At 36.1% G+C, this 27,203-nt stretch overlaps 1 protein-coding gene across 1 annotated transcript in view; it reads right to left on the bottom strand.

Annotated features, from left to right (window-relative positions):
* Positions 1 to 6,775: 6,775 nt before the first annotated feature.
* The window catches only part of FGF9 (fibroblast growth factor 9), a 40,041-nt gene continuing 19,613 nt past the window's right edge, over positions 6,776 to 27,203 (bottom strand). Inside the window, exon 3 of the mRNA XM_026708852.2 lies at positions 6,776 to 7,998. Coding sequence (XP_026564637.1) covers positions 7,753 to 7,998 — 246 coding nt within the window. The 3' untranslated portion in view covers positions 6,776 to 7,752. The remainder of the gene's footprint in view (positions 7,999 to 27,203) is intronic.

Here is a 27,203-nt window from a genome sequence, read left to right as displayed (position 1 = left end):
TAAAATGAAAGCAGTGAGAACTTATCAATGCAATACTTTATGATTTTTGACTGCTGGAAACATCTCCAGAATTTAAATTCATTGCCAGATGCAGATTATTTATGGTTATGACTGTTGACATGACTGGGGCAAGAAAAATATAAAAATCAGGAACTAGGAAGAACTGATTCATGTGATCAAGAATGAAGTGGATGGCCTGTGACAGCGGTAGGTAGTGATTTTTACGTGAGAAAAATAGATGATCCGATTAAGGACAATTGCAGAATTAATCAAAGAGAAATTATTTCAAGTCTGGCATTTTCTGGAATGTATGGGTCACGTTACCATTCTTTTTTCAATATCAGAAAAGTTGTACAAGATGGGTTTCTTACATGCTGATGGCACAGATAAAAGCTCTAAGTATTGGAATATGCCAGGAATTGTTGTCATGCTATAAGAAGCTGAGGAATTTCTTCATACCCTTGTTACAGACAAGTGAAACATTAGTTCATCATTATGATCCCAAAATTTGTGTAAGTCTATGGAATATCATCACCAAGTTTTAACTACGGGGCAGGGGGAAATCCAAACTATACTTTGGCAGGAAAAGTCATGATTAGTTTTCTGGAATCAGAATGGTATATACATGGACTTTCTTGAATTTGGCATGACTGTCCATTCTGGATGCTAGATCAACAACACTCCAGACTTTGAAACAATGATTAAATTCAGGAGCACAAGAAGGAAGTTCAGCTTCCTTGTTGCATAAAGAGAGAAAAACTCTAAGGGCTCTACCAATTAATTTCTTGAAAAAAGTACTAAGGAAAAATCTTGTTGGAAAACTACTTGTCTTCTTTATTTCTGGTAGCTAACTTAAAGAGATATAATCTAGTTTAACAGCCCTCTGAAAAGGAAACTAAAAACTTAAACAGGGCCAGATCTGGGTAATTTTTTAGATAACTAGTGGCCTCCTGGGATCTATCTCCTAATCTGCTAGAAACAGCAGGACTTAAGTTTCTGTCTCTACCATGCTATCAGACTTAAACAGAATTTGTCGGCTTAAGTACTATATTGACAAAAATCAATAATGACATCTACATTTTCACTTACCTAGCAAAAGCAATGCAGCTGACTTTTTCTCATGTTTAAGAGATATACTTTATGATATAATAATGCTCCAATACTGTAGTTCTTAAGATCTGAAATTGCCTTAAATTACAATTGGATGGTTTTTATGGAATTTTAACAATGTTAATATTTTAATTATGCTACTATCCCTTAATAATTTTATAACTGTAAATTGGGTAAGATAGAAGGGGAAGGGGAAATTTACTAAATTCAATGACTATTAAAAATGGGCTTCAGTGAAATTCAAAACTAAGGCAGATCTGAATAAAATGTTACCAAATATTGTCCAAAAACTTTTGTTAGTTTTCATGAGTGAATTAAAGTCAACCCTGTCTATCTTGTAAACTGAGATTAATCAGTGTTCTATTAGCAAGAATGTGTCTCCAAAGTGGTGACCGAGATAAATTCAGATTTTGGTCCTAAGCAATTGAAAAGGTGAATCACTAGAACACTGGGTTAAATGCTATTACCCATAATTATAATGGAGGTAGAGTAAATGTGAATGTGAAATCTATTCATCTGTTCTAAAAATAATGTATAGATTCTTTAATTAAATGGCATGTTGAAGAATTTACTAGTCAGTTAGTTTTGTCTGTGTTCTGCAGAAATGGCCCAACTATTTTTGCCACAGGGCTGATTTGTTAATGGAAAATGGGAGAATCTTACTGATTTCCTTGAGAATAGATTGGTCCTTTAATATATGATAAATAACATATAGAAACCAAAGCTAGGCATCACCAATTGTTAAATATAGTAGCTCCATGGATTCCAAAGTATATTTGAAGAACACAAAATTGCCCCACAAAATTTAAGCGGTTTCACATAACCCACTGATAGGCAGTTCTGTGAATACAATTTTACAGCCAATTGTAAATCCTAACAATAAATATATACAAAGTGCAAATCTATTTTGTCTTTACAGTTTCATGTAATTGGGTAACATTTATGGGTTTAGCATTTTTGTTTGTGTGAATTATTAAAAAGTGCCAGTGTTACATAACACTGTATATAGAACTGAATAGCAACAATAAAGATTTCTTCATATTACAAATGTCTCCCCAAAGTCAGTAGGTTATAGTAAAATCATCAAGATACTGACTGTGATGGTGTGATTAAAGTTTGCTCTTTATACACAATATATCCCTGGCTAGAAACCAGGAGACTGCTGGCTATGGAGATTCTGTCATAGAGGTTGTCCCAATGCTGCTTTTACAAAAGCCTGACTGCAAGGAATATAAATCCTTCCATTCCCCACCATTTGGTCAGAACAGAAGAAGCTTATTGGATGAGAAGCTAAATGTCTACAAGTCCAGTTACCCTTTGAAAAAGCACCTTTGGGACAGGAGACCGTGAGTTCTACTTCTGCCTTAAGCACAAAGACAGTAGGATGACCTTGGACCCATCACTCATTTCCAACCACTTCTGAAATGTAGCCAAGAAATTGTCTGAGGCTACTCCAAGCAGTTGTGATGGAATGTAGTCCAGATTTTCAAGAGGGAAGGAGAGCATTCCGGAGGAGCAAAAGATGAAAAGACTTAAAGCCACTCTTCCCTAGTCGTTCTCCGAGTATGTGTTAATGGCAGAAGTTGTCTATAGGCAAAGAACCATAAAGGAAACTGCTTAGAAAAAACTCCATATCTTTGTTTTTGGAGCTCAACGGGCAGTTAAATGGAGTCAACACTAACTTTAGACCCCCAAAAATCACATCTACCATCTTTATTTTTTTCCTGCCATACTTGGAAAACCCTCTCTAATAGAAGGCACTTTCTTTGCCTTTTCCAAATGCAAGTGTTAGATGTAGCCTTGTCTATGAAGACCTGTTTGGAATAAACCATTATCTGTAAGGCCACACAATTGATATAAAAACAAATGTCTATACAACAAGGGTCAGTAAAGGGTGCAACCCTTGAGATTTAATTGCTGATGCCTTATGGCGAAGAAGATAAAATTGATCCTAATTCTGGAATTATTGCATCTTGCTTAGAGGAATAAAAGGATAAGATAGGTAGAAAACAGTGTTTTGTTGAATGGAAATTGTTTGTCCAAGAAAATATCTATGATAATTCCGTATCTCTAAATATTCAAATATCCAACACAACACTATGGGTTATTTGAATATATTGGTTATAGTTTATTGTATCAACTGCCACAAAGTCATAACATTTTTTTCTTGCTTATTTTTAGTCCTTTCTTTAAAAAATACAAAAAAATAAATTAAAACACATTAAGTAATATTAATGATCTGTCTGTGATCAACCCCTCCCCCTCCCCCAGCAAATTCCACATTAAGGCTAAAAATATGGTCTTATTTATTCTGGTCAGTTGTGGCAAAACTGACTTTGCTTATGGGTGTCCTTAATATTTTTGTGGACATAGTGCAAATCTGGATGCTTATTGCTCCTTGAATCCATCTTTATGCAACTACATAGGTAGACATGCATACATACACACATACCTATATCTATCATACATATAGATAGATATACATATACATACTTTTATCCATATAGATATACATGTGTACATCTTTCTACTACTAGATGTTGAACATGCTGTCCTTTATCCGACTTCCTCGTAAGATGATCAATTTATCGTCCAAATTTTAAGGATACAGTTGAAAAGTAATTTATATTTAAAATCATCTTAAAAACTCTTTTATCATTTTTCCAGTGAAAGTGGTTTGACCATTAAAACAAGAGGTCTGTGCAACTTGTGAACCATCAAGTTGAATACAGACCGGCATTAAGGCTTATCAGGTGCTTGACATGCCACCTATGTCTGCAGTCTCTGGCAGGCAATTTTATAAAGCTGTAGATGGATTGCTCATGTGCTTTCAGTGAGCATTGATCTTGTTACTTAATACTGTATTGCATGTGCCTATTTTATAGATAAAGATGCAACTGATTCATTATTTCAATGTGAAGCAAAGGTTAAAAAAAGATAACAGACAAGTGGTGATAAAAAGGTTATTACAAAATAGACTAACTTCTTAAATAATTGGCTCTGAGCAAAAATTAACAGTTCAATCCTGGTCATAGTTATTAAAGAAGTCATGCTGGATTTCAAAGGGTTGATTCTCAGTTCAGTATTCAAGATACCACTCGAAATATATTTATATGGTTTACAGGTTTAATTGTTCTGTAATTATATGTTTGGAGTTTCTTGGGATCAATCTAGGTGTCGATTTGAAAGGATTGATCCTAGTCTAATTTTCTTAACAATTCAGAACTAAATTGAGAAAAATAGATTGGTAATACCTTTTTCATTTTAATGTCATGGAGAGCTCTCGTTGATCTTAGTAAAATGAGCATTTTTTGTGGTAAACCAGCAATGAATAATGTACATATTATGACATTCACCAATGTCTTGAGAAAAGGTGGAGGTTGTTTTAAAAAAAAGGCAAGATGGCATGAAGGCATTACAAGAGACACATGCAAATTCACAAATATACACAAAGGGCTAGAGTTTCTACTGTGCTGTCATGACCTCATCTTGACTTTTTTGATGTCCTTCCCCCTTTTGGATGCTGCTTATGGCATTCACACCAATACAGCTGATAGTTATATGGGACAGCTCTCCAACAAACTATAATCATGAATAGCTGCATCTTATCACATCTAGAAATTACCCAAGACTAGGTTTTGTAGATTAGCTAACACTATGGATAGATTTGACACAGGCTTATTCCTAAAATAGTAGTCCCATATTTGTTTTCCATCTTTCATTGTATGTATGTCGTGTTTTCAAAACTAGTCTTGAACCACTGATTATTTTAGAAATGGCAAGAAAATGTTTAACTCACTGGCTTCAAGAGTAGAGATGGCTTAATACTTCAGGAGAACAAGTAGAATATAAGAAATTGTTCTGACCTAAAGCTGATCTTATGAATTCACTGCATTTTCTTGTCATCTTTCTTTCCAAAGGACAACCATTTAAAAAATGTTTAATTCATCTTGAACATATTAACCATTTTTTCAGTATATTCGCAAGCACATACATCAAGATTTATTCCTAACTGCCTGCTACTTCAGACCTGAAATGGCTTGTTGTTTGAGAAGACCTTCTTGTGGAAAATCAGGGTATAAATATATGGTTCTGGGGTTGCTTCAATAGCAATAGAAATAGCACTTAGACTTATATACCGCTTCACAGTGCTTTACCGCAATCTCTGAGCAGTTTACAATGTCAGCATATTTCCTCCAACAATCTGGGTGCTCATTTTACCAACCTCAGAAGGATGGAAGGCTGAGTCAACCTTGAGCCCCAGCAGGATTGAACTCCAGACTGTGGGCAGAGTTAGCCTGCAATATTGCATTCAAACCATTGCACCACAAGGGCTCCTAGTAGCTTCCAGTAGAACTGTCCTGTTTTAGCAGAGGTTGAGATGAATTTTGAGTTCACAATGAGCAACTCTTTCTAGCAAATTATTTTTGCATTGCAGCATAATCAGTGCATATGCTAGTATTCTCCTACAATTCCTTTAGGCTTGGCTATAATGCAAAGCATATATTTCTAATGTGAACTACTTCTGCATCTAATTCCAATCCAGAATTTTTACCCATGTTTTATTAAACATCAATTTTGCAGGTGAAAAATATATTTTTTTTTCTAATTGCAAAAAGAAAAGACCAAAACAAACCAAAAAAGGCAGGATTTTGGTATATGACAAAATATAATGAACACAAGCCAGGTCTTGTAACTCAGCAACAACATTAATTTCAGACTGAGGTTTGCTGCCCCCAAATAAGACACATTTTCTTTATTGGGCCGCTCTGCATCTTATACATCGTGAATGTTAGTTACTAATCTTTATTGTATGGCATAGTGTTATGTGCAAATCCTGCTACAGAGAACAATGGAGCACTCCATTTTACATAGAATCCAGGCTATAACCAGAGCCATGTTGAGCTGACTGTATTACTGTAGTCTAAACTCTCTACATTTCCTCTGCCAACTTTTATTGAAATGGTATGTACATGTAAGTGCATGAACTGCAGTCATTGTCAAGGTTTCTGTGGCCTCTGTTGATCTTAGGGCTTTATGACAAAGCCTCTCCTCTATGGGTAAGCCCAAATTATAGCTACTAACAAAAGGTATGCTTGCACTCATTATGTTACACAATCCTCACTGATACACATTATGCAGTGCAGCCAGCACAATATGCTTTAAGAACATTTGAAACATAATTTAAGTATAGTACTTTCACCCACATTGTAATTCTCAATAGAAATGTACTCTTGTCATCTGCAAGAGTCCTCTATGTATTATAATAGACCACAATGAAAGCATTTTTCCCATGAAAGATAATAACCCCACATGGAACTTGTGTAATTTCAGAGTAGATAATCAAGTGCACAATTAAACAAGTTTACAAGAGTGAAAGCCTTGTCTCTGGTCTTTGTTACTACTTGTGTGAGGCAACCTTAATTGGTATAAAAATATCCTAATAGGCATTAGAATATTTCTGATATTCTGCTTAAGTAAAAAAAAACCATACATATTTATGATGTAATTTTGGTATTATATGCAGTAGGTTTAACAAGTAAAATGTATCATATACCAACCCTTCTTTTTATTTCTTTGCGTTTTTTATTCCACAATGGGAAGTTTGTAGATTTTAAGTTTGATAAGTTGCTTATCAAAGAGGAAATACTACAGACACAGAATTAAAGTTTTGAAGACCCAGTTTTATCTTTAATCCTCAGTAAGAGAGGGAGAGGAAAGGGGGAGATTTTAAGCTATGAAACAAGCAGTCAGAAGAGTGAGCACTCAAGAGTTATGAGTGGTGTGCATAATTTTACAATAATATGGGCACAAAAAATATTGTCGCCTTTAATACATTAGGATCCCTAGATTCCTCCTTGCCTCCATGCATCTTTATGTTTGACTTGTATGAATTTAATCACACGGTCGTAGCGGCCTTTGCTGTTGAAATGTTTTTTAGAGCTTATAACTTTCAATCTGCCTATCTGGCCTGTACACTTGTCATTAAAAATAAACTCTATGTAATAAATAAATATATAAAATAAATAAAATGTTGCCTTTGGATTTCTATAAATAAATTTAACTTTTTTTAAAAAAAAAATCCTGTATTACTAAGAGGTCTTTACTTAAAATTCATTAAGGAAGCAGTCAAACTGAAAATAAGTCTCTTTTTTCCTATGTGGATTTTAGACAGACCATACCCTCCATGCCTTTGCTTTAAAAAAAATGCAGCGTACACTTGAGCAGGCCACCAGCCAAAATTCTTCATGAGTCAAAGTATGGCAGCTATGCTGATCTAGGATGAAGTATACAACAGACCAAAATTTTTTTAAAGCGTGTCTATTTCCCAGCATGCATCAGGCCTTTCCCCCCTTCCTTCGTTCTTCAGCTTCTGCTTTCACTCTCAAACATCCTCACTCTTTCTTTCTCACTCAATAAATCAAGCAATGGGCATAGGCTCTCTTCCAGAAGACAAACCTTTTAAGTGCGGAACACCATCAGCAAGTTTCATCCAAGCCTCCATCATATATTATGCATGCGACATAGTTTGGCAATAGTGGAGCTGATGTGATGACACAGCTAATCAATTAAGAACCCACCGCATGAAACCTTTATAGTGGTTGTTGGTTTTTAAGGGCTCAAGTGAAGGAAATGTCTTTGTCAACTTTGGCTTAAAATATCCTTATATAGTTCAGGGACTTTCTCAGGGTCCACTGGCCTAGGTAAAAAATGTGTGAATTTCTGATGCCGTTTAGTCCTGGTCCCTTCTCTGGGAGTTCCATCTCTATTTAACGCGACATAATATCGTCTTCCAGTGTCCACATGCTTATATAGGTTTGATGAGTATGTATTATACCAGTTCTCTTCAAATTGCTCTCTGAACACACACTCCTGGGTCAATTTATCCTGTAAATATAAGAGAGAGAAAAAGTCATGAGTGGATTGTTTTCCCATATATTGTTAAACAAGGGTGTTGCATTTGGAACAAAGATGAATAATACATTTTATTCTCCCCTTTATTATTTTTACTTCAAAGTGAAGGACACACTCAATACTCCTTTCTCCTATTTTCTGTTGAGTTGGGCTACAAAAAACTAATCTAAATATTTTATTCCTCCTATTGGTTTCTAATTCATTTATTTCTTAAACATCTGAATCTTTGAGCAGCTCATAGATCTACATTCTTATTACTATATATACTCTTTCTTAGCCTACTGTCCTTCAAAACTTTTGGATTACACTACAGCATTTCTCATTCAGCAATCTGCCAGGAAAAAAATCACATCTAAAAGCCACCTAAGTGGGAAGGCTGAACTACTGTGATACCTACATGATTAAATAGATTTTCATTAATTTCTAAATCCTAAACATTTAAAAATTAATACATCTTTTGCTTTAAAAAATAGGATTGTCCCACTTGAACAGTGCTGCTACAATTATAAAGACATATATTAAAAATGCTTAGAATATATTTCTACCAATGTTGTCTGAAAATATTTCCATGGTCATGTAGCCAGCATGACTATACACTGAGACCATAGAACACTATTATCTTTCCACCAACATGGTATCAATTTATCTACTCGCATTTGCATGCTTTTGAACTGCTAGGTAGGCAAGAGCTGGGGCAAGTAACAGGAGCTCACCCGTTGCACAGCACTCTGGTCTTGAACCCCAAGCTATCAGCTTTTCAGCTGACAACTCAGCGTCCTTAACTGTTGAGCTACCATGTCCCTTGGAATGAAGTAATAGCATAATATTATGATGCAATGTTGTAACAGGGTGGGTTTCTCTGTTTACATATAGCATATAGTATATAATCTAGTAGTTTGTAAAATAGCAAATTGTACGGCCCTTAAACCAACACTTTATTGAGATATACTCTTTAAGAGGGGGTATATGATATATTCAAGATTCTTGCTCGCTAAAGTTGGCTTAAAATAGACATTTTAAAAATCCATTGAATGACGATAAAAGAATAAGAAAACACCTTTACATTCATTAAGTGCTAGCTCTTAAGAACAATATATAGCAACTAAAAGAAACTTCTCTATCAACGAATTAAGAATGTAAGGGGAAGAAAAGTTAATGAAGTAAAAAGAAGAAAACAAAATTAAAGTTACTCTTTAGCTCAGATGCTAATAATATGCTCCACAGATAACTTCTTCAGTGTAAGACCATGCTTTGCCAGATGACACATTCTCTGACACTACATTGGCTGCATACAAATAAAAACTTTTAAAAATAAAACTCAGTTGCCCAGTATCACCGGATTTGATCTACTATTTTTAATTTAAAAAAAAATAGAAATGCTGAAGCAGATATGATTGTGCCCACGGAGTAAGCATTTCTTTCTTATTTATTTACAGCATTACTATACTACTTGTCATCAAAAAAAAAATCAAGTGGTTTCCAATATATTTCCATATGAAATATACAGTGCAACACAATTATCATCTATATATTTTCTTTTCAGGTCAGTTTCATTTATAGCAAAGCTTTCAAGGTAACCTCTGATAGATATAATTATTTCAGTATTTATATATACTCATTCAAGCTGGTCAAGAAACCTCTGCTTTGAAATTTTGAATAAAGAAAAAGCAATGTAGAAATTTTATACATAAAATGATGAATAAAAATGTTTACATTGCATTGCAGATGGTGAACATATGGGCTTATCTGAAAGGGAAACATCCACTTACATTTCCCATAATGAATTCAAGAGCTGTTAGGCAGTGATAGTTACAAGCTGAACATATTTAGTGAGAATGACTACACCATTCCCACCACACACAGAGATTATGTATCAAGAGGACTAGAGATTTCAGTACTACAAGAAAGTGGAAGATATTCTTCTCACACCCAGCATATGAATTTCCTGAAGGTTATTCATTGAAGGAAGAGAGTTTTATTGAACAGTATTTGGTCTGATCCAGGATTATTCTTATTATGGTCTTAAACTGCTCTTTTAGTGGTGGGAAATATCCTTCAAAGATCCAGTGAAAGACAAAAGTTCTCAGTTCCAGATAAGACCTTATGGTGTATACAAAACTTTTCACACTCTGATTTTTATAGTGCTCTTAAGTTTAAATTAGTTTTTTTTAGGGAGGATTTGCATGTCTTTTTTTTTTTTCACTTTTTCCCCTTCTGGCTTCCTAGCAAGCTTGGCTGACCTTGAAAGAAACGAAAGAAACTGGTTATTACTTTAATTGAACACCACAAGGAAATCACAGAGCTGTAGGCTCAACTGGAAAAAAAAACAAAGAATATGGTAAACTTCTTCCACATTGTACGCAAAAAAACTACCCTTCATTGTGATATCCATGTTATCAATATTAGCTGAGTTTGAGTTTAGGATGTTTTACCTTTATGTTAAATTTACAAATACTATAAATAATTTTCCATTGTTCCTGCAATTTTAGCTCTCAAAGAAGTTGTTCATATAATCACTTAATCACTGTAACCCTCACCATGGACTTCTCAAAACAGCTTTAATACCATATGCTATAAACAAACATACATATTAATCAGTATGGAGGGGGAAGATCCTTACAAAGGCTTAGATGGATAAGCACTTTACCCATTATCACATCTACTTCAACCAAAATTGTTAATAGAGAAAAAGAACCAACTCTGATGTTTCAACCTCATTGTGCATCATCAATTTTACTGAATTCTACAATAGGTAAGAGTTGAATGTGTTCTAATAGCCTCCCACAGCTTATCTAAGAAGAAGAATGCAAGCAGCTTTGTAATCAATCTCTTCTTTTTATTTGCTGAATAGTCTTTAAATACAGCATTTCCTATCTTAACGTTCCTTTGAAAAAATTTTAAAATTACTTTGAGTTCTTTCAATTGTAAATCCAGATGCTGTATAGAAGTCAAATGCACTGTCAGAGAAACTGGCAAGAAACTTAATGGTTTTTTTTTAATTCTTATTTTCTTCAGACAAATTAGATCATATAAAGTTACACTGCAGAGTGCATTCTGCAATGTAACTCTGTATGATTTAAAGAGGCATATTAAATGCCTCTCAGTCTGTTCCTGAGTCAGTTATTCAGTTTTCCATACATATTTGATGCCATTATTTGAAAATAAGTTGAATCTGTAAGATAATTTATTTGTTCTTCTGGAAAACTTAAATTAATTATAAACACCACCACAGGATAGTAGCAGGTTTCCATTTTGAAAACAGAATTGGATTATTTCTACAAAGAATTATAATAAAATACACAACAGGATGGTATGATAAGACATAGCATCATATGAAGAAATTATCCAATCTTTTGACTTGCCTGGGCCGCACTGAGGGATTAAGAATTATCTTGGGCTGCATACAAAATATATAGTATAGTTACTGTATATAAACAACAAACTTCCTTTATTTTTTTTAATTATGGAGCCACATTACCAGCTGTCCAGAGCCACATATGGCCCACAGGTTGGACATACCTAAGTTAGTTTACGTATGTCATAATAAATATGGGATATAATCATAATAAAGGTTTATAAAATTAAAACTTAAGAGGAAAAAACCTTGGAATTCCGTGTTTTGCTTTCCATATTTTTAACATTTTGTCAGTTCCCAAACAATATTAGAATTATACAATAGTCACACAGGGTACAATATTTTTTAAAAAATTTGCAGCCAAATCTTTTGTTCCAACCATCCCTACTTGCATTATTACCAATGAGTTGCACTATTACCAATAAGCTGCACCACTGTGCCCCTCTTCTTCCCTATACTGCAGAAGCACTACAGTAGTGGGAAATTGAATGGTAGACATTGGATGACTGCTATTTCTCTAGGGCCAGAACATTTTGCTTTAGTCAGTCCGGTACAACATCTCCCACATGTTGACAATTGAATTACATTCTTTTAATACTATGAATGGCCAAAATATGGATATTTCTAAAGGTGCATTAATCAATATGCTATATAATAGAAATTAATGCATTCTATTTAGATTATGCAGTAAGACAACATCCTTTCTTTAGAGACATATGATATCCCCTGGATTTTGAGCTAGTCAACCACATCATCAAGTCAAATACTAAAGTCAAATACTTTAGTTCACAAATGCAGAATCACTCAGCAGAATAAATAGCCTGAGAGCTGAGCCTATTTTTAATTAAATTAATTAATACAATCTAAGAAAACCTTTCATCCCATTAATGCTATTAGCATTTAAACTAGAAGAAAATCTATCACAATAACTATTTCTCTTTTAAAGCTCTTCCTGTTTTTAACTACCATCATTACAACATCAAGATTATTATGTTGGAGAAACAATTTAATGCCTACAGTGAAAGAGGTTGTTGTAATCTGAAAACAGAGCTTGGGAAAGAGCTTGGCAGAGAGCTTGGGCCACCACAGGTGCCCCTGACATGAATGATGTTGAGCTGGGCATGCACCACTCTGGCCATGCTCCCCTCGCCCCCCCCCCCGAAGTCAAACACAACCCTGATGTGGCCCTCAATGAAATTGAGTTTGACATCCCTGTCCTAGAAGAAGGATAGCCAGGCGAAGATCCATTTGCATCTGAACAAAGGGATATCTACAGGAATGGTGAATTGGTGGCTTCAACTATGCAACTAAAGCCCACACCCTTTTTCATAGATGTTATACAATTGACACTTTTTAAAAAGGCAAGGCTTGATCAAATGGCTATGGATGCTAACTTAACTTTTCTGATCTTCTATAGATTCTCCCCTCCCCCATAAGAGCAACTTTATGAGAACCTCAAAATCCCCCTTCCAGTTGCTGAAATCTGGCAGAAACCATTTAGCAGTCTTTGTTATTGCAAATGGGCCAATCACAATTGTCTGATTCCAAAGTCTGCTCTATTGTATCTTCTCCATGCCCATTTCTTGGCTATTTCAGGTGCTGCCAGCCAGGATATACAAACTGGGCATTTATTGGTAGCACTAGCATTCATCTGCAATCAGGGACATGGACCACTTATGATCAATTTCTCTCTCCTTTTCTTTTCTTTAGAGAGAACCCTGGTTAGTCTGATGACTAGTTAGACAAGTGAATTCACCTCACTCCATATTAAGAAACATGATTAATGAGTGTTTTCCCATCAGGAGGAGATGCTTGATGGAAGGGGATATGAAGCCAGGGGTCAAGGATCGCAATTCAGGTGCTTGTCAATCAGCACACGGTTACAACCTGTGAGTGGCCTGAAGTCACACAATCCTGATTTGCCAGTTCATTTTTGGCACACACACAAAACCTGGCAAAAAAATCAATTAAGGAAGATAGATTTGCTTAGCAAGCTTGTGATTCACTTAATGACCACCATAAAATTGTTGTAAAATGAGGAATGACTCACTTTACCACCACAATGACTTATGACAGAAATTATGACCCCAACTGTGGCTGTAAGATCAGGACTACCTGTATCACCAAGCCAGACTTCCCCCATCTAAGATTTGTGCCTTACACTTTTCTGTCTGATGCAAAACTTTACATTTCTATTGTTAAATTCCATTTTGTTCATATCAGTGCATGAGTAAAGCTTATCTAAGTCTTTACATTGTTTTCCCCCTCAAAAGTATTAACTCTCTTCCAGCTCTGTTTCATCTGCAAATAACTCTGTCGGCTTCCTGTCATATCTAAGTGTAGTCACTAGAATATTAAAATAACCTACTTTTAAGGTCATATATTTACTGGGGCTGTTCTATTCTCACCCAGAATGATTGAGCAAATCTTTTGAAAAAGTGTGAAAAGAGAAACTAGATACTATAGACACCACAGAATTGCAGATTTTACAGGATGCAGTTTATAGAACTTTAGAATAATTTCATAATTATCAACTTAATACTTAATCTTAATACTTCAATGTATTTATTTGTAATATATCTATCTACCATAGTCTTTTCCACTTGTTGGAATATTCAAGTCAAGGCCAAGTTACACTGAAGTTGAACGATTTCAAAAATACAGTAAAACTAGAATAATACAGAGACTTAAACCTCTCCAAAAGATAGTATGTATAATACTAATACTACTTTTTTTTCAATAGGTCAATGAAAGATTGTAAGTCAAGAAGAGCGGGCTATATTCTAACTAGCATTAACCGGGAAAGGCATTTTATCTTGTTTCCATAAACTCTGCCTCAGCTACTGAGAGGGATAATCATTCCTCTCAGCTATTCAATGTAGAGAAGATCTGTATAGCATTATCCTGCTAGATTTACTAAATAAAGATAGAATTTCCTATTAAACAGAAATGTTTGGAATTTCTCATGTTGATATATAATTCATACCATATATATATTAATTGGTGTATATCAACTTAATTTGAACAGTGTGAACTTCTAAATCGACAAACGATACTATAAATATGAAGCACTAATCTAACATTAACATGTTTATTTATTCTTACTAGTCTCTGCTTAAAAATCTCTTTTCTATTTCTTTATTATTTTCTTTTCTGTTTCTTTTCCTTGTGTTCTTAAATATTTATTAAGATAAATAAAAAATTTTGAGTAGTTCAAAGGACCAGAAAATACCACCTTTGACTGGTCCTGCCCCCATCTATCCTCTGCCTCCTGAGTTCCAGCTGATTGGCTGGGCCTTCTTTTGTTGCCCTGCACAGGAGAACAGAGCTGGAAAGCAGGTTAGTGGGGTGGGGAGGGAATGGGATTTTGCAGTATCCTTCCCCTACCACGCCTACCAAGCCACGCCCACAGAACCAGTAGTAAAAAAAATTGAATCGCACCATTGGACCATATATTGTTTAAGCAAGAACTTCATGTGATTGCGACTTCCAACTTCCTGCCAACTTCCTCACTGACTTTGCTTGTGGGAATAATAGATAACAGATAATCAGAGTTGGAAGGGACCTTGTAGGTCATCTAGTCCAATATCTCGCCCAAGCAGGGGACCCTACACCATTTCTGACAAATGGCCGTCGAATCTCTTCTTAAAAGTCTCACGTGAGATCTCAAGTGAGGAAGTCAGCAAGAAACGTCACAAACTCTAAACACATCACCATGAGACACTGCAACGGCCCTATGTGTGAGGGTAAGTAACCCTCATTCAATACTGTCATAACTTTGAACAGTCACTGAACTAGCAGTACTTAAATGAGGATCACCTGTATTTATAAAAAATAATGTTCATGCTAATTTTCCAAAAGTTTGCATGCAAATGGGTGCTTCAGATCCATGCATAGACCAAATGTACTTCAGCTGGGCCTGTGCACAGATGAAACATATGGCTAGGTCCAGGGAAGGCTCATCATGTACATCCAGACGTTGCATATCTCTTGTGCATATGATAGGCTTGTTGGATCAGGCCAAGGCCTATCTTACTCTAGCAATCTTGTTTTTCCGCAATTCCCAAAAGTGGGAGATGGCAACATGCTCCTGGTCACTGCAGTATTCCTATAACATCTGGAGGAATGCTTCCTCCAACCTGGGGGCCACATTGAGCCTCCCAGTTCATCTGGCTTTTCCAATGAATTTTTCCAATCCTGTCTTTAAAAACCAAGTTAGTGGCTTAAAAGTTGAATCATAGCAACTGGACCAATAAAGATGCTTTACTGCACATAAATATGTGTTAAAATATTCATATTGGCTTTTCATACATAATCTGAGTAGAAATGCATCCAAAGTAAGGAAAATAAGGAACTATATAAATGACCTTTTCTGTTTTCTGAAAACAGGCTGTAATGGTATCTGGTGGGGGTGAAGAGATTATGTTTAGAAATGGTCAGATAGCCCGTAGCTGGATATTGAGCGGAGAAAGAGAAAGAGGTTCAGAAGGGACCCTCCCCTGTTTGTTGAGCTATAAAGGAGACAACAGGAGAAATGTATTTTCAGACATGCAAGGTTTTGTTATTATAGCTTTACAATAAAGTGAAATTAGCTTATCTGATTGTATTTTCTGTCTGGTCTATCTGGTAAGGCTTAAAAAGGCAAGCAGGGAAGCCAATACAGGTAGCCCACAATTGGGACTGGATCTCAGCTGTTGACTGACGCAATCGTAAAGTGAGGTGCCCACATGACTTCTCAATACTCCTGGTTGTGATCATTAAAGCGACCTCACAGATCTAAGCAGAGTCCCAGGTAGGGGTGGGCTTCAAATATGTTAGCAACGGGTTCTCTGCCTGGTTGTTGGGTGGGCGTGGCTATGGCGGGCGTGGCCTAGTCGGCCTTCTGAACCATGGCCGGGGTGTGTGTTTTTGCCCTCCCCAGCCTCTGGAGACTTTCCTCGAGCCTCCATGAGGGCAAAAACGGCCTCCCTAGATTCTGGAGGTTCTCTGGAAGCTGGAAATGAGCCCATTTCCAGCCTTCCTGAACTTCCGGGAAGCCTGTTTTTCGCCCTCCTCAAGCTTCCACACGTGCCCTGCACTTACCTGCATCCAAAACAGGCCACGTGGGGACTCCTGGAAGGGGAGAGGTGGGCAGGGCCAGCCAGGAGTGGGATTTGGGGGTTCTCAGGACCATGCAGAATCTTAACTAGAGGATCTCCCGAACCCCTGAAAACCCCCAGCAGCCCATCCCTGGTCCCAGGTAAGAAAAGTGGGATCCTATGGGGGCTGGGGCAGAACTTAGGAGGTTACATTCAGGAGCTGAAAATCCTCCATCCTGAAATCCAAGCAAGATTTTCAGTGGAGTGAAGAGAACTCATTTGTGTCCTGCACCAGGCATTCCAGTGCCTCCCCTACTTCCCTGAGGCACCCCCCACAACTTACATTATGCCTTACTACCTCATCTCAGCTCCCTCTTGTCTCTGTTGGTTGGCTGAAAGCCAACATAATTCCAGACCATCATTAAACAAAGTTATAATTTGAAGAATACCCGCACAGGAAGAGATAATATAATCTTTAAAATTACATGTGATCGGTATCTTTTCATCTGCATTTTATAACAAATTATCTTTTAAAATCACTTTCATGCAGGGAGCATTACAATTATTGGCCTGAGACAAAGCTTTTCCTTCTTCAAATGCATGACAGTATGGAAAGGTCTTAGATTTGTGACTTGTTTAAAGCTTCTTGAAATTTAATGCTGGCTAATCTAGTAACTGTCAACAATTAATTTTCAGAATTGCCTTGCCCTAAGAAAAATCCATACCTATTTAGTAATTTATGCACAAGAGCTAAGCAGAATTGTGGATAGATAACACAGGCTAGTAATGTTGGTAGCTTCATATCCTCTACCAATTTTAATCTTGGCCAGTAAATCAAGACTGTAAACCTAATTTTAGATATCATCAAACAGAAAGTCATCTCCAATTTAAGAATGACTGTTGATGCATTGCCTGGAAGCAAAAATAAGATTCTGGGAAAGATATTTGAACTGTTTTTATAGTTGAGATTTCCCACAGCTATATTTAAAATAGCTACTTCTTCAAATAAGGTACTCTTTACTATCTAGTGATGCCACATTGGTTTTGACCCATAGTACCTTCTTCTGGGCTGTAGATTCTCTTAATACTTTTTAAGTACCTTGGTGCAAGGAAAAAGCAAGGAAAAGATCCATGTGTAATGTTCTAGTTTTTCCTCCATGCATCTTCCATATTTAAACAGACAATATACCAAGAACTCTTGCAGACCCTCAGGCTTCCTGTTTTCCACTTCCTGCCAAGTCAGTTTAAAACTCATCCAAGATTGATCTGAATTGTCTTCATTATTTGTAGCTTTATTCTTATATTAAAATGGTTTAGACATTATCATATCTTTACATTTTCAAGTCTGGAATTCACAGAGGACACATCCTTATAGTCTTTGTTCATGTGTTTTCCTCCCATCCTTGATTCAGCAGGAAAGTACATCTGTATATGGAAAAGGACTGACTCACACCCTACATTATCAACAACCAGGCCAGTTAATGTTGCTGCCGTCACACAATTTAAGTCAGTTTGGTTTCAGGGCAGTGACTGGTAGGTTGCTTGCTATCTTTAATCAGTCATCCATTAGTGATGGGCAGGATGAGCATGGCTCATCATAATTTTCTGCATTATTTACCTTGTAAAATCGTTTTAAAGCAATATCCCCCCCATCAACCAATCTTTAGGTGTGCTGAGACTATAAACTGATACAGAATTCCCAGCATTTCTAATACCGGTATTTCTATAAGTATTTCTAATACTTATATAATTATAAGCCGTAATTATAGTGGGCTGGAGTTGCTTTCTGCAAGTTTTAGTTTAACAATCATCCCTATTCATGCAACAACATGCAATATAACTAAAAAACAGGCTGGGAAAAATTACTTGCTTTATTTCTCAATTCTCAATTTAAAGACATCAATGCTTTGTCGCTTGTCTCTCTCACATGCAAATCCATCTTATGTACAGTTACTTTCAGCTTGGATGATGTTTTATGTCAATTATTTAATAATTTGTATACATTCAATTTTCAACTGAACTGGTAAGTGAAGATATCAGAGAATAGGCAGCCATCTTGCTAGAAATCACATTAGACTTTCCTGAGGCCAGAAATTTTTAGCACTCAGGCTCTGAATAGCAATATATATTGCAATTACTGCACTATTTTTCAAAGCTAAAATGGAAGATAGGAGAAAGTATCATTTTTCTGTTGAGACCAGTGGCCATATAAATTATACATACATACATACATACATACATACATACATACATACATACATACACACACACACACACACCTGATCCCACCCTGCAATTCCTCATTAACTAGACCAGGATTTTCTCAAAGCCCAAAGCAAGTACTTCAATGTAGATCCAGTATTTATGAATTAAAATGAAAATCTATCATATGAAATGCAAGAAAAGGATCAGGAATGTGTTATTCCAATCCTTACCATGCTTGATGTACATATGAAGGACAATTCATCGGAGGAGTCCTTAAGTTAGTGGCAAAAGAATGATCTGAACAAGAGATGGCTTTTTCACAGATTAGTTTCTCAGCAACTGTATTACAGCACAATAAAAATGTTGCCAATACCTTATTAGGCACCTGTGAAAATCCACTGGCTTCAACAGAATTTATACATGACCAATTTAATTCAGGTCAAGGTAAGGCAGAATGTAAAAGTACATATTCAGGAAGAACGTAGATTTCCTGGTTCTGCTAGGACAAAAAGGCTCAGGGTTAATAAAAGTGCATCCCCATTTGAGAGGTGAGGAGGTGAAATTTGGGTGTGTGTGGGGGTGACCATTTCATTTCACATTGCCTTTAATATATTTCAGAATCTAAAAAGATGGATCTGTCAAATATCTGATAATAAAAGTTGATGCTCTGAGATCAAAGAGACTTGTTATTGCTTGGTAATTCATTTGGCTTCATAGACCTCAGACTCTGACAAAAAAAAACATTGTGGGATATTACCTGTAAATACAGTACTGCAGGCTATATTATTCAGTGTGTGTAAACACAATCCCTGTACTATGAACTATACCTGCTAAAATATGGTGCTGCTGAAACTCTACAAGACAGATTTTAAAACATTGCTATCAAAACTAGCAATCTGATTATCACTTTTCTGTCCTGTTAAGGCTTCATAATATACTGAAATCCTGGTTTCATAATAAAGTGAATAAATGAAATCTGTCAAACACATGGGGGAAAACTTCCCAAAGTCAATATAAGGCCAGGGATTTAGAATTCTGCTCTTAAAATAGAGAATAAAAGGATTAAGTCCCAATTACATAAAAAGGCTCCTAATAAGTAATTTCCAAATGTGTGCATGCTTACTAGAAAATAAACCCAATGGATACTGTTGAATGTAATTTAAATGAATGTAATCAGCCTGTGGAAGCAAGATTTGACTTTCTTTCTAGATACTCCTTGATTTTTCCTTGTATCCAGCAGATTCAACACAACCAATAACCATAGAGCTAAATTAAGGTAAAATGTTTTATTATAGGAACCCTACTGAAGTCCACCCGCCTTCTCTAATATGATAGGTCATATATTTTCATTTCTATTTTTGCATTGCAATTATTTGTTGCATCAAAACCATCCTTAACTATAATTTCAGAGGTTGAAGTTTAGCCAGCTTTAGACCACTGAACATTGTCATCCTGCATAATATTCTGGTTTGAGGCCAGTATTTTTGGAAACCTCTTTCTTCTTTTATAAACGTGCCAATAAACTGCAGTCATCTGAGGTCCTGTTGTATGTCTTGCCTATTAAAAGTATGACATGCTGAAGATACATAAAATACAGTTTAGCTGTATTGTGTGTCCACCAGCCTTGTAGTGTTTTTGCTTGAAAATATAAGAAATTAGCCAAGAAGTATTTTCAAGATCATTTATTTTTCATTTTTAACACTATACCTGACCACCTGGCTGGAGATTTTGAAATAATTATTCTTTTAAATATTCCTTTCATACATTTTATAAATAGTAGATGACACTAGTTTTCATGCAATTCAAGGCCAGTATTAAGTAGTCACATGAATTTTGTGTAGTTCATATATACATTGCATATTATCACATACAGTATTATTCTACATATAAAAAAAGGACTTAAAAGGAACGTTATATTGAAAATGGAGAACAGAGAATGGTGAAATTATTCTTACTGATAAATAATTGAGTTTCTTCTTGACTGTTCTACATGTTAAGCAGAAGAACGGCCTGCCTCCTCAGGTCATAGATACTCCATCAGTGGAAGCTTTAAAGCAAAGGTTGAATAATCCTTTCCCTGGAATGATCAGAGCATTCCTGTCTCTCATTCATAAGAATACAGAGTCAGAGACAATGCATGATGGACTTTAAAAAGTCCAAGGTCTTTTCCAACATGCTTTGACTTTTTATTATTATCAATATCAACAAGGACAAATTGAGATGCTTGGGTATCTCTTTTTATGTCATCCCTTTGAGGCTGTTCAGAATATAAAAGACTCCAGGGGTCCTTTGTGCTCTCTGAGCTTGTTTGTTTTCTTGCAGATATTTCATTACCCAAACTAGGTAACTAATAAGGGCTAATAAGGAATGTGAATTGCTGTCAGTTTATAAAGTATTCTTGTGGCTTGCCCTTTTTCAGTGTTGGTGGGGGTTCTTAGAGATTCTTTGGTTGGGCTCTTTACTGTTAGCTTCTTTGGTAATTTCTTGATTGGGGTATTGTTTTCCCCAATAACAGAACACTGAATAATAGAGTTGGTCTGATGTTAATTGTGGAGTTAATCTATTCTGATGTAGGAGGTGCTGATTGCTGGTGAAGAGATGCTTGGATCTTTTGTTCCCTTTTTGGCTGGTTTTGCATAATCTATAGATGTTCTTAATGTCCATGTGTCTATTGAAGGTTAATTTGTCAGAGTAGCAGATTTCTAGAAATTCCCTGACTCTTTTGGACTTGGCTCAGTCTAGGATGTCATAATTTCCCAAATAAAACTATAAGTCTATCTATTTGTTGTGAAATTGAATAGTTTTCTCACTGGTATTTGGTATTCATGGATGAGTTCTGCCAGTCTTCTTCCTGTTTGTCCAACATAGTGGTTGTTGCAGTCATTACACTGTATGTTGTAGATTACTCCTGGTTTGTTTGTTTTGTCCTAGGGCTGGGTCTTTAGATTTGTTTAGGATGTTTTGAAGGGCTTTAGTTGGCTTGTGTGTTATGCTGATTCCATGTGGTTGCAGTAGTCTGTTAATATAATATCAAGAATATCAAGATATAGAGTCCTGGGGGAAAAAACCTCCAATAAAATATATAGTCCAGGATTGAACTCCAGAAGACTAGAACTATTATTGACTGAGATTGGCTGTGGAAATAAAATCTTGCAAGTCCAATTAAGTTTTCCCTTCCTTCCTTTTTATACCCATTATGGCTTTTGGTGCTTTGGAAAATAGTTTGACCCCCTTTTCTTTGTAGGTATTTTGTCTTTGTAGGGATGACAGTTTCCTGGGAATTGTAATGAAATTGTCCATAAGCATAGGCATGCATGTCTGTCATGTTCTCCTATGATCTCTCCAATTCTGGATGGCCCTCCAGTGAATCAGATATTCCAATTATTTCCCTTGCAACTAAAACACAGAATAGTTTCCACTTCATATACCTCTTTCTATCCATCAAAATGGGAAGAGTAAATTTTCTTACAGATTAAGCTGTGTTCCTGAATCTGTTTCAGTTTGACCATTAAAGGTTGAATGTCAAGAAGATAACAAATGGGTTTTAATGTCTAATAATTGGAAGAGGACCTTCTAAAAGTTGGAGGTAAGTTAAGATCACGACTGACTAGGTTTCTGTACCTAAAACATGTTCAAAAAATTTGTGCTTTTTCCTAAGCTGATGGGAATCCCTTGCAAGGAATGAAATGAGCCATTTTTGTAAACAAATCTACAACCCCAAGAATGCCAGTACAATCTTGCAAGAAGTGTAGGGTGGGGAGAGGAGTAAAACCCACTGAAGTGTAATCCCAGTTCATAAACAGGAACTCAGAGGGAGAAGCAAGTCAATGAGTTTTCCATGAATAGACTTTGCTCAGCATCAACCATGACAAGATGAAATGTAATCTCTGTCATCACTCTCACACTTGACCATGAGAACTATCTGAGCACCTAATGCAGTTTTAAACACATCCCAGTATCCAGCAGTTCTACTATCATGACAGTGTTATAAACCTTTCTCTTCTTAAAGGGAACCTATAAATGGCTGTTGTGAAATACCACCCTTTCAGACATGTAAGGTGAAAAAACATCTTGCAAGACTCCATGGATATTATCCATCCAAGACCTGAAGTAAGCATTCTGCCTCTCTTTCAGGAGGGTCTAACTCCTAGCAATGGCATAGTTACAGCAGGGGGAGATTATCATATTCTGGTTTATGTGACAGGGCATTTAATAGCTTGATCTGTGAGTCAGGGAAAATAAGATACAGGAATTGATGCTGGGAGGAAAATTGTGCCCACTCGATCTTCCAAGTTCTAACGTTTTGCAGAAGTTCCAAATTCACATGGTCTGTGCATACTTGTACTAGGTGTCCTGGCCTTCCAGGAAGTGTCTTCATTGCTGGAACGCTGCCTTCATATAATTGCATTCAGCTGATAAAAGCAATCTGGAATAAAATGCATATGACAAGAGATCCATTCTGCCCTCATTCTGTGCCTGAAGAACTACTTCAGCCACCATTTCTAAAACATTAACTTACATCATGAATTGGAATGTGATGTTTGGATATCTGAGTAGGAGCTGTAATGGGGAAAGATCTTTCTATTTCTGAAATGCTGTTCCCTTTTGAGTAGACCATATGAAAGTATGTCCTATCTTTAATAGATGAGTTTTATGCAGTTGCAAAATTATGAACTTTTTATAGAAATTAGGAAAAACATGAAAGGTGTAGATCCTTCACATTTTCAAGTAATTGCTGTGAAAATATGGCTTGTACTTCTAAAGGAACCATTTGTATGCATTCAGCAGAAATCCTGTTACTGAAAACACACATTTCTCCAATGTAGCAAAACGCTTGTGTTTGTGGAGTCTTTTAAAGATCCTTCCAGTATGGGTTGTGTGTCAGGAAGGGTCTTCCCCCACCACCCAAAAAAATCAGTATGTCACCAAATACACTGCAACATATTTGCCCAAAATATCAAAAACTTTTAATTCATAAATCTGAATCATGAATCATAAAACTCTACTGAAAAAGGCTATAGTAACAGACTCTTGCAAGACTGATTATATTGTTCCATTGATTCCTCTTAGACCCCTAGGAATCACGGAGCAGCCAGTGTGAGTCTTTTCCTAATACTTTCTCTTTTCTCAAAGCTCAGGGCAAGCTTCTGCACATTTTCTTTATGCAGTGATTTCTGAAATTTTTTCCCCCAAGGTCATCTCCATGGCTCCCTACAGTTTATGTGACTTTAGTAATCACATGATCTGAGTGTCTGTAGGTCTTTAAAAGTCTAGCATGGCTGTCACTCTGGAAGAGGGAATTTACAACAATAAACTATTTCAGCACAGGCTATATTTGCTAATGGATACATGTGTCATTTGGCAAATGTCAGTACTTCAGTATCAGCATCCAGCCACACTTCTACAGCCTTGGCACCCAAAATACCACAACCCTCAGATTTTTAACCCTGTTACCAGTATGGTACTTGAAATAATCCAACACCTTGAGCACTATTTTTGGCATATGCTTCCAGAACCCAGGAGGATAGGAAAATATATACCGACTCCAGACCATAACCAGACTATTTGTGCTACTGTTGGCAGCTGTTAAAATGTAGGTATTAATTATGCCAGTGTCAACAAGACCCTAAAGGATCATGAATATTAGATGATACATTTCATTGAAACTAATGGAATTACACTACAGCCACTTTTCATCACATTGCAGTTTAGCAGTAAAGCCCATTTTCTGTTGACAGCATTTCAAGCCAATTCTTTCAGTCTTAGGGGACAATGCCCCAGGCATTTTTCCTGTGCAAACCCCACCAGTGGAAATAGGAATTTCCACAGCATATGGCTCAAACACACCATTGCCACGTACTTCATTAAACTTTGTGTACATATTCAACAACAACAAAAAGCTTCTATACTTCAACATGGCATTAAAATGTCTATAGGTACCTATTGCAAAATTAACTGAGGAAGGAAAGATACCCGCTCAGATTCAAAACCAGTTACTTATCAAATCAATTTCATTAGTAAAATAAACCAGTTTCAAGTATTTGGCTTTGATGCATTTAAATATTGTTTTACACTGCAATAGCTATTAAGCAACACTGTCTTTTTTAATTTGAGTGCTAGCTTGTTTTCCATGCAAACTTGATTTCAGAACTAATATACTTCAGACAGCCAATAGTTATTTTCAATCCTGTTGCACAATTAGCAAATGACATGGCTAATTTACATATTTTTCATATGTTATATTGTAAGACAATTTTGAATATGCAACAGTGAATATATCACATGTACAGTTGCATTTCTTTTTGTCTTAAAAGGACTCTTGGAACTGGGCTGTAAGTCACCCAGAGTCGCTTCAAAATGAGATGGTCGGCAAATAAATGTAATTAATAAATAAATAATGCTGAAATAGAACCTCACTTTGGTATTTTTTCCAAGGCCAATTTTTTTCACATTTTTAAAAAAGTGTATTTAATGATACCTGTTTTTAAGTGTAAGCTTTTTTCTGCAAATACTTAAAATTCTCCCCTTAAATCATCAAATATTTAGAAGGGATATGTGATTCTATAAAAAGAGGAATGGAAATTTGGTCCTATTTAACATTTCTTCCATTTACTTACATTTCAGTTCCCTCATTCAAATTGCACCATTTTAAAAAAGCACTTGAACAACTGGGAAGTTCTCTTTTGATTGTTTCACATTCTGAAAGGTCCCAGAAATTCAGATGTATTGATAAAATTTGCAAATACAGAAATAAGTGGGGCTATACCATTATATGAAGAAACATAGAGGAATGTAGAACTCAGGTCTTACAAATTTATTGTCTTTTATTTATACCTGTAAATGTTCCTGTGCTAGATAGGTTAGGAAAGGCCAAATTAAATTGAGGGAGAAATACAGCTAGTCCTTGACTTACAACCACAATTGAGCCCAAATTTCTGTGATTAAATGAGACATTTATTATTTATTATTTTACAATCTTTCTTGCCACGATTATTAAGTGAATCACTGCAGTTGATAAGTTAGTAACATGGTTGTTAAGTGAATCTGGCTTTGTTCGTTGGAACGTCGCAAAAGGCGATCACATGAACCAGGGACACTGCAACCAACGTAAATATGAACTAGGTGCCAAGTGTCCAAATGTTGATCACATGATCATGGGGATGTTGCAAAGATCGTAATTCTGAAAAACGGTCATAAGTCACTTTTTCCAGTGCTGTTGTAACTTTCAATGGTCACTAAATGAACTTGTCAACTCATAAAACATTTTGTATACACATTTTATAGTTGACAACAGAAGTGGGGGAATTTCAAAGAGCAGACAGCAGTGTGGAATCGAAAGTACATTCCATTCATATTTTCTTCAAAGACTGATTAGATGATGGATGATACACCAGGGGGAGTGGGGAGCAGGATCAAGAGTGACAGTGAATTATGTATCTCAGAGTTGGCTATGCCCAAGTTAATGCCAGACGTAAAATGTTAACTTCAAATAAATCTTTTTTAGTTTTGGGAGTATGGCTTGAGGCTCATGATTTAATTGGAGTAACTGCCGGAATCCTGACAGAACTGTTGTAAGTTGAGGACTACATGTACAAAGAGTGAGAGTGGTCTTCAACTGATTTAGTTCTCCTCAATTGACCGAATACTACAGTACTACTTTTGATAACACAATTACATAAGTTCATGCCAGCACAAAGCAGTTTTTCCTCTGACAGCCTGTCTATATTAATTCGAATTCAGAAAGGAATGAGGCAAACATGCATTCTAGTCCCACATTTTCCATTTTAATTCCACGAGCCAAACTTTAACAATGAACTATATCCCACTAAATTGGCAGTCCTTCTTTCTACTAATGACACAACATCTTATCTACAACACAAGTAGAATTAAAGCAGAGAATCCCCATAATGGCCCCCATAACATAGACATCACAACTTAATAATCAGAATTCCAAGACCAAAACAGCGATCATTATTAAAAAGTATGTTAGGCATAACAACTATTTGAAAACGGTATCTACAGATCCCTCACATCCTGGACATAAACTCTTTCAACTCCTTCCCCTAAAACGACGCTATAGACCACTGCACACCAGAACAACTAGACACAAGGACAATTTTTCCCCAAACGCCATCATTCTGCTAAACAAATAATTCTCTCAACACTGTCCAATTATTTACAAAGTCTGCACTACTATTACTACTAATCTTCTCATCACTCCTTATCACCCATCCCCTCCCACTTGTAACTGTATGACCGTAACTTTGACACGTATCCTTACGATCTATAATGACTGTTTCCTAGTATGATTTGATTGCTTATTGTACCCTATGACTATTATTAATTGTTGTACCTTATGACTCTTGACGAATGTAACTTTTCTTCTATGTACACTGAGAGCATTTGCACCAAGAAAAATTCCTTGTGTGTCCAATCACACTTGGCCAATAAAGAATTCTATTCTATTCATAGAATAAATCAAGGCCCTTAAGTACCGGGGACCATTTTTTAACCTTCTTCTACTTGGAGGGAAACAAATA

The sequence above is a fragment of the Pseudonaja textilis genome, chromosome 7, assembly GCF_049901715.1.
Source record: "Pseudonaja textilis isolate UNSWEBS1 chromosome 7, rPseTex1.2, whole genome shotgun sequence".
In the NCBI taxonomy this organism is placed as follows: domain Eukaryota; kingdom Metazoa; phylum Chordata; class Lepidosauria; order Squamata; family Elapidae; genus Pseudonaja; species Pseudonaja textilis.
The sequence above is the reverse complement of the archived record's forward strand: the minus strand, read 5'-3'. Positions and strand labels throughout refer to the sequence as shown.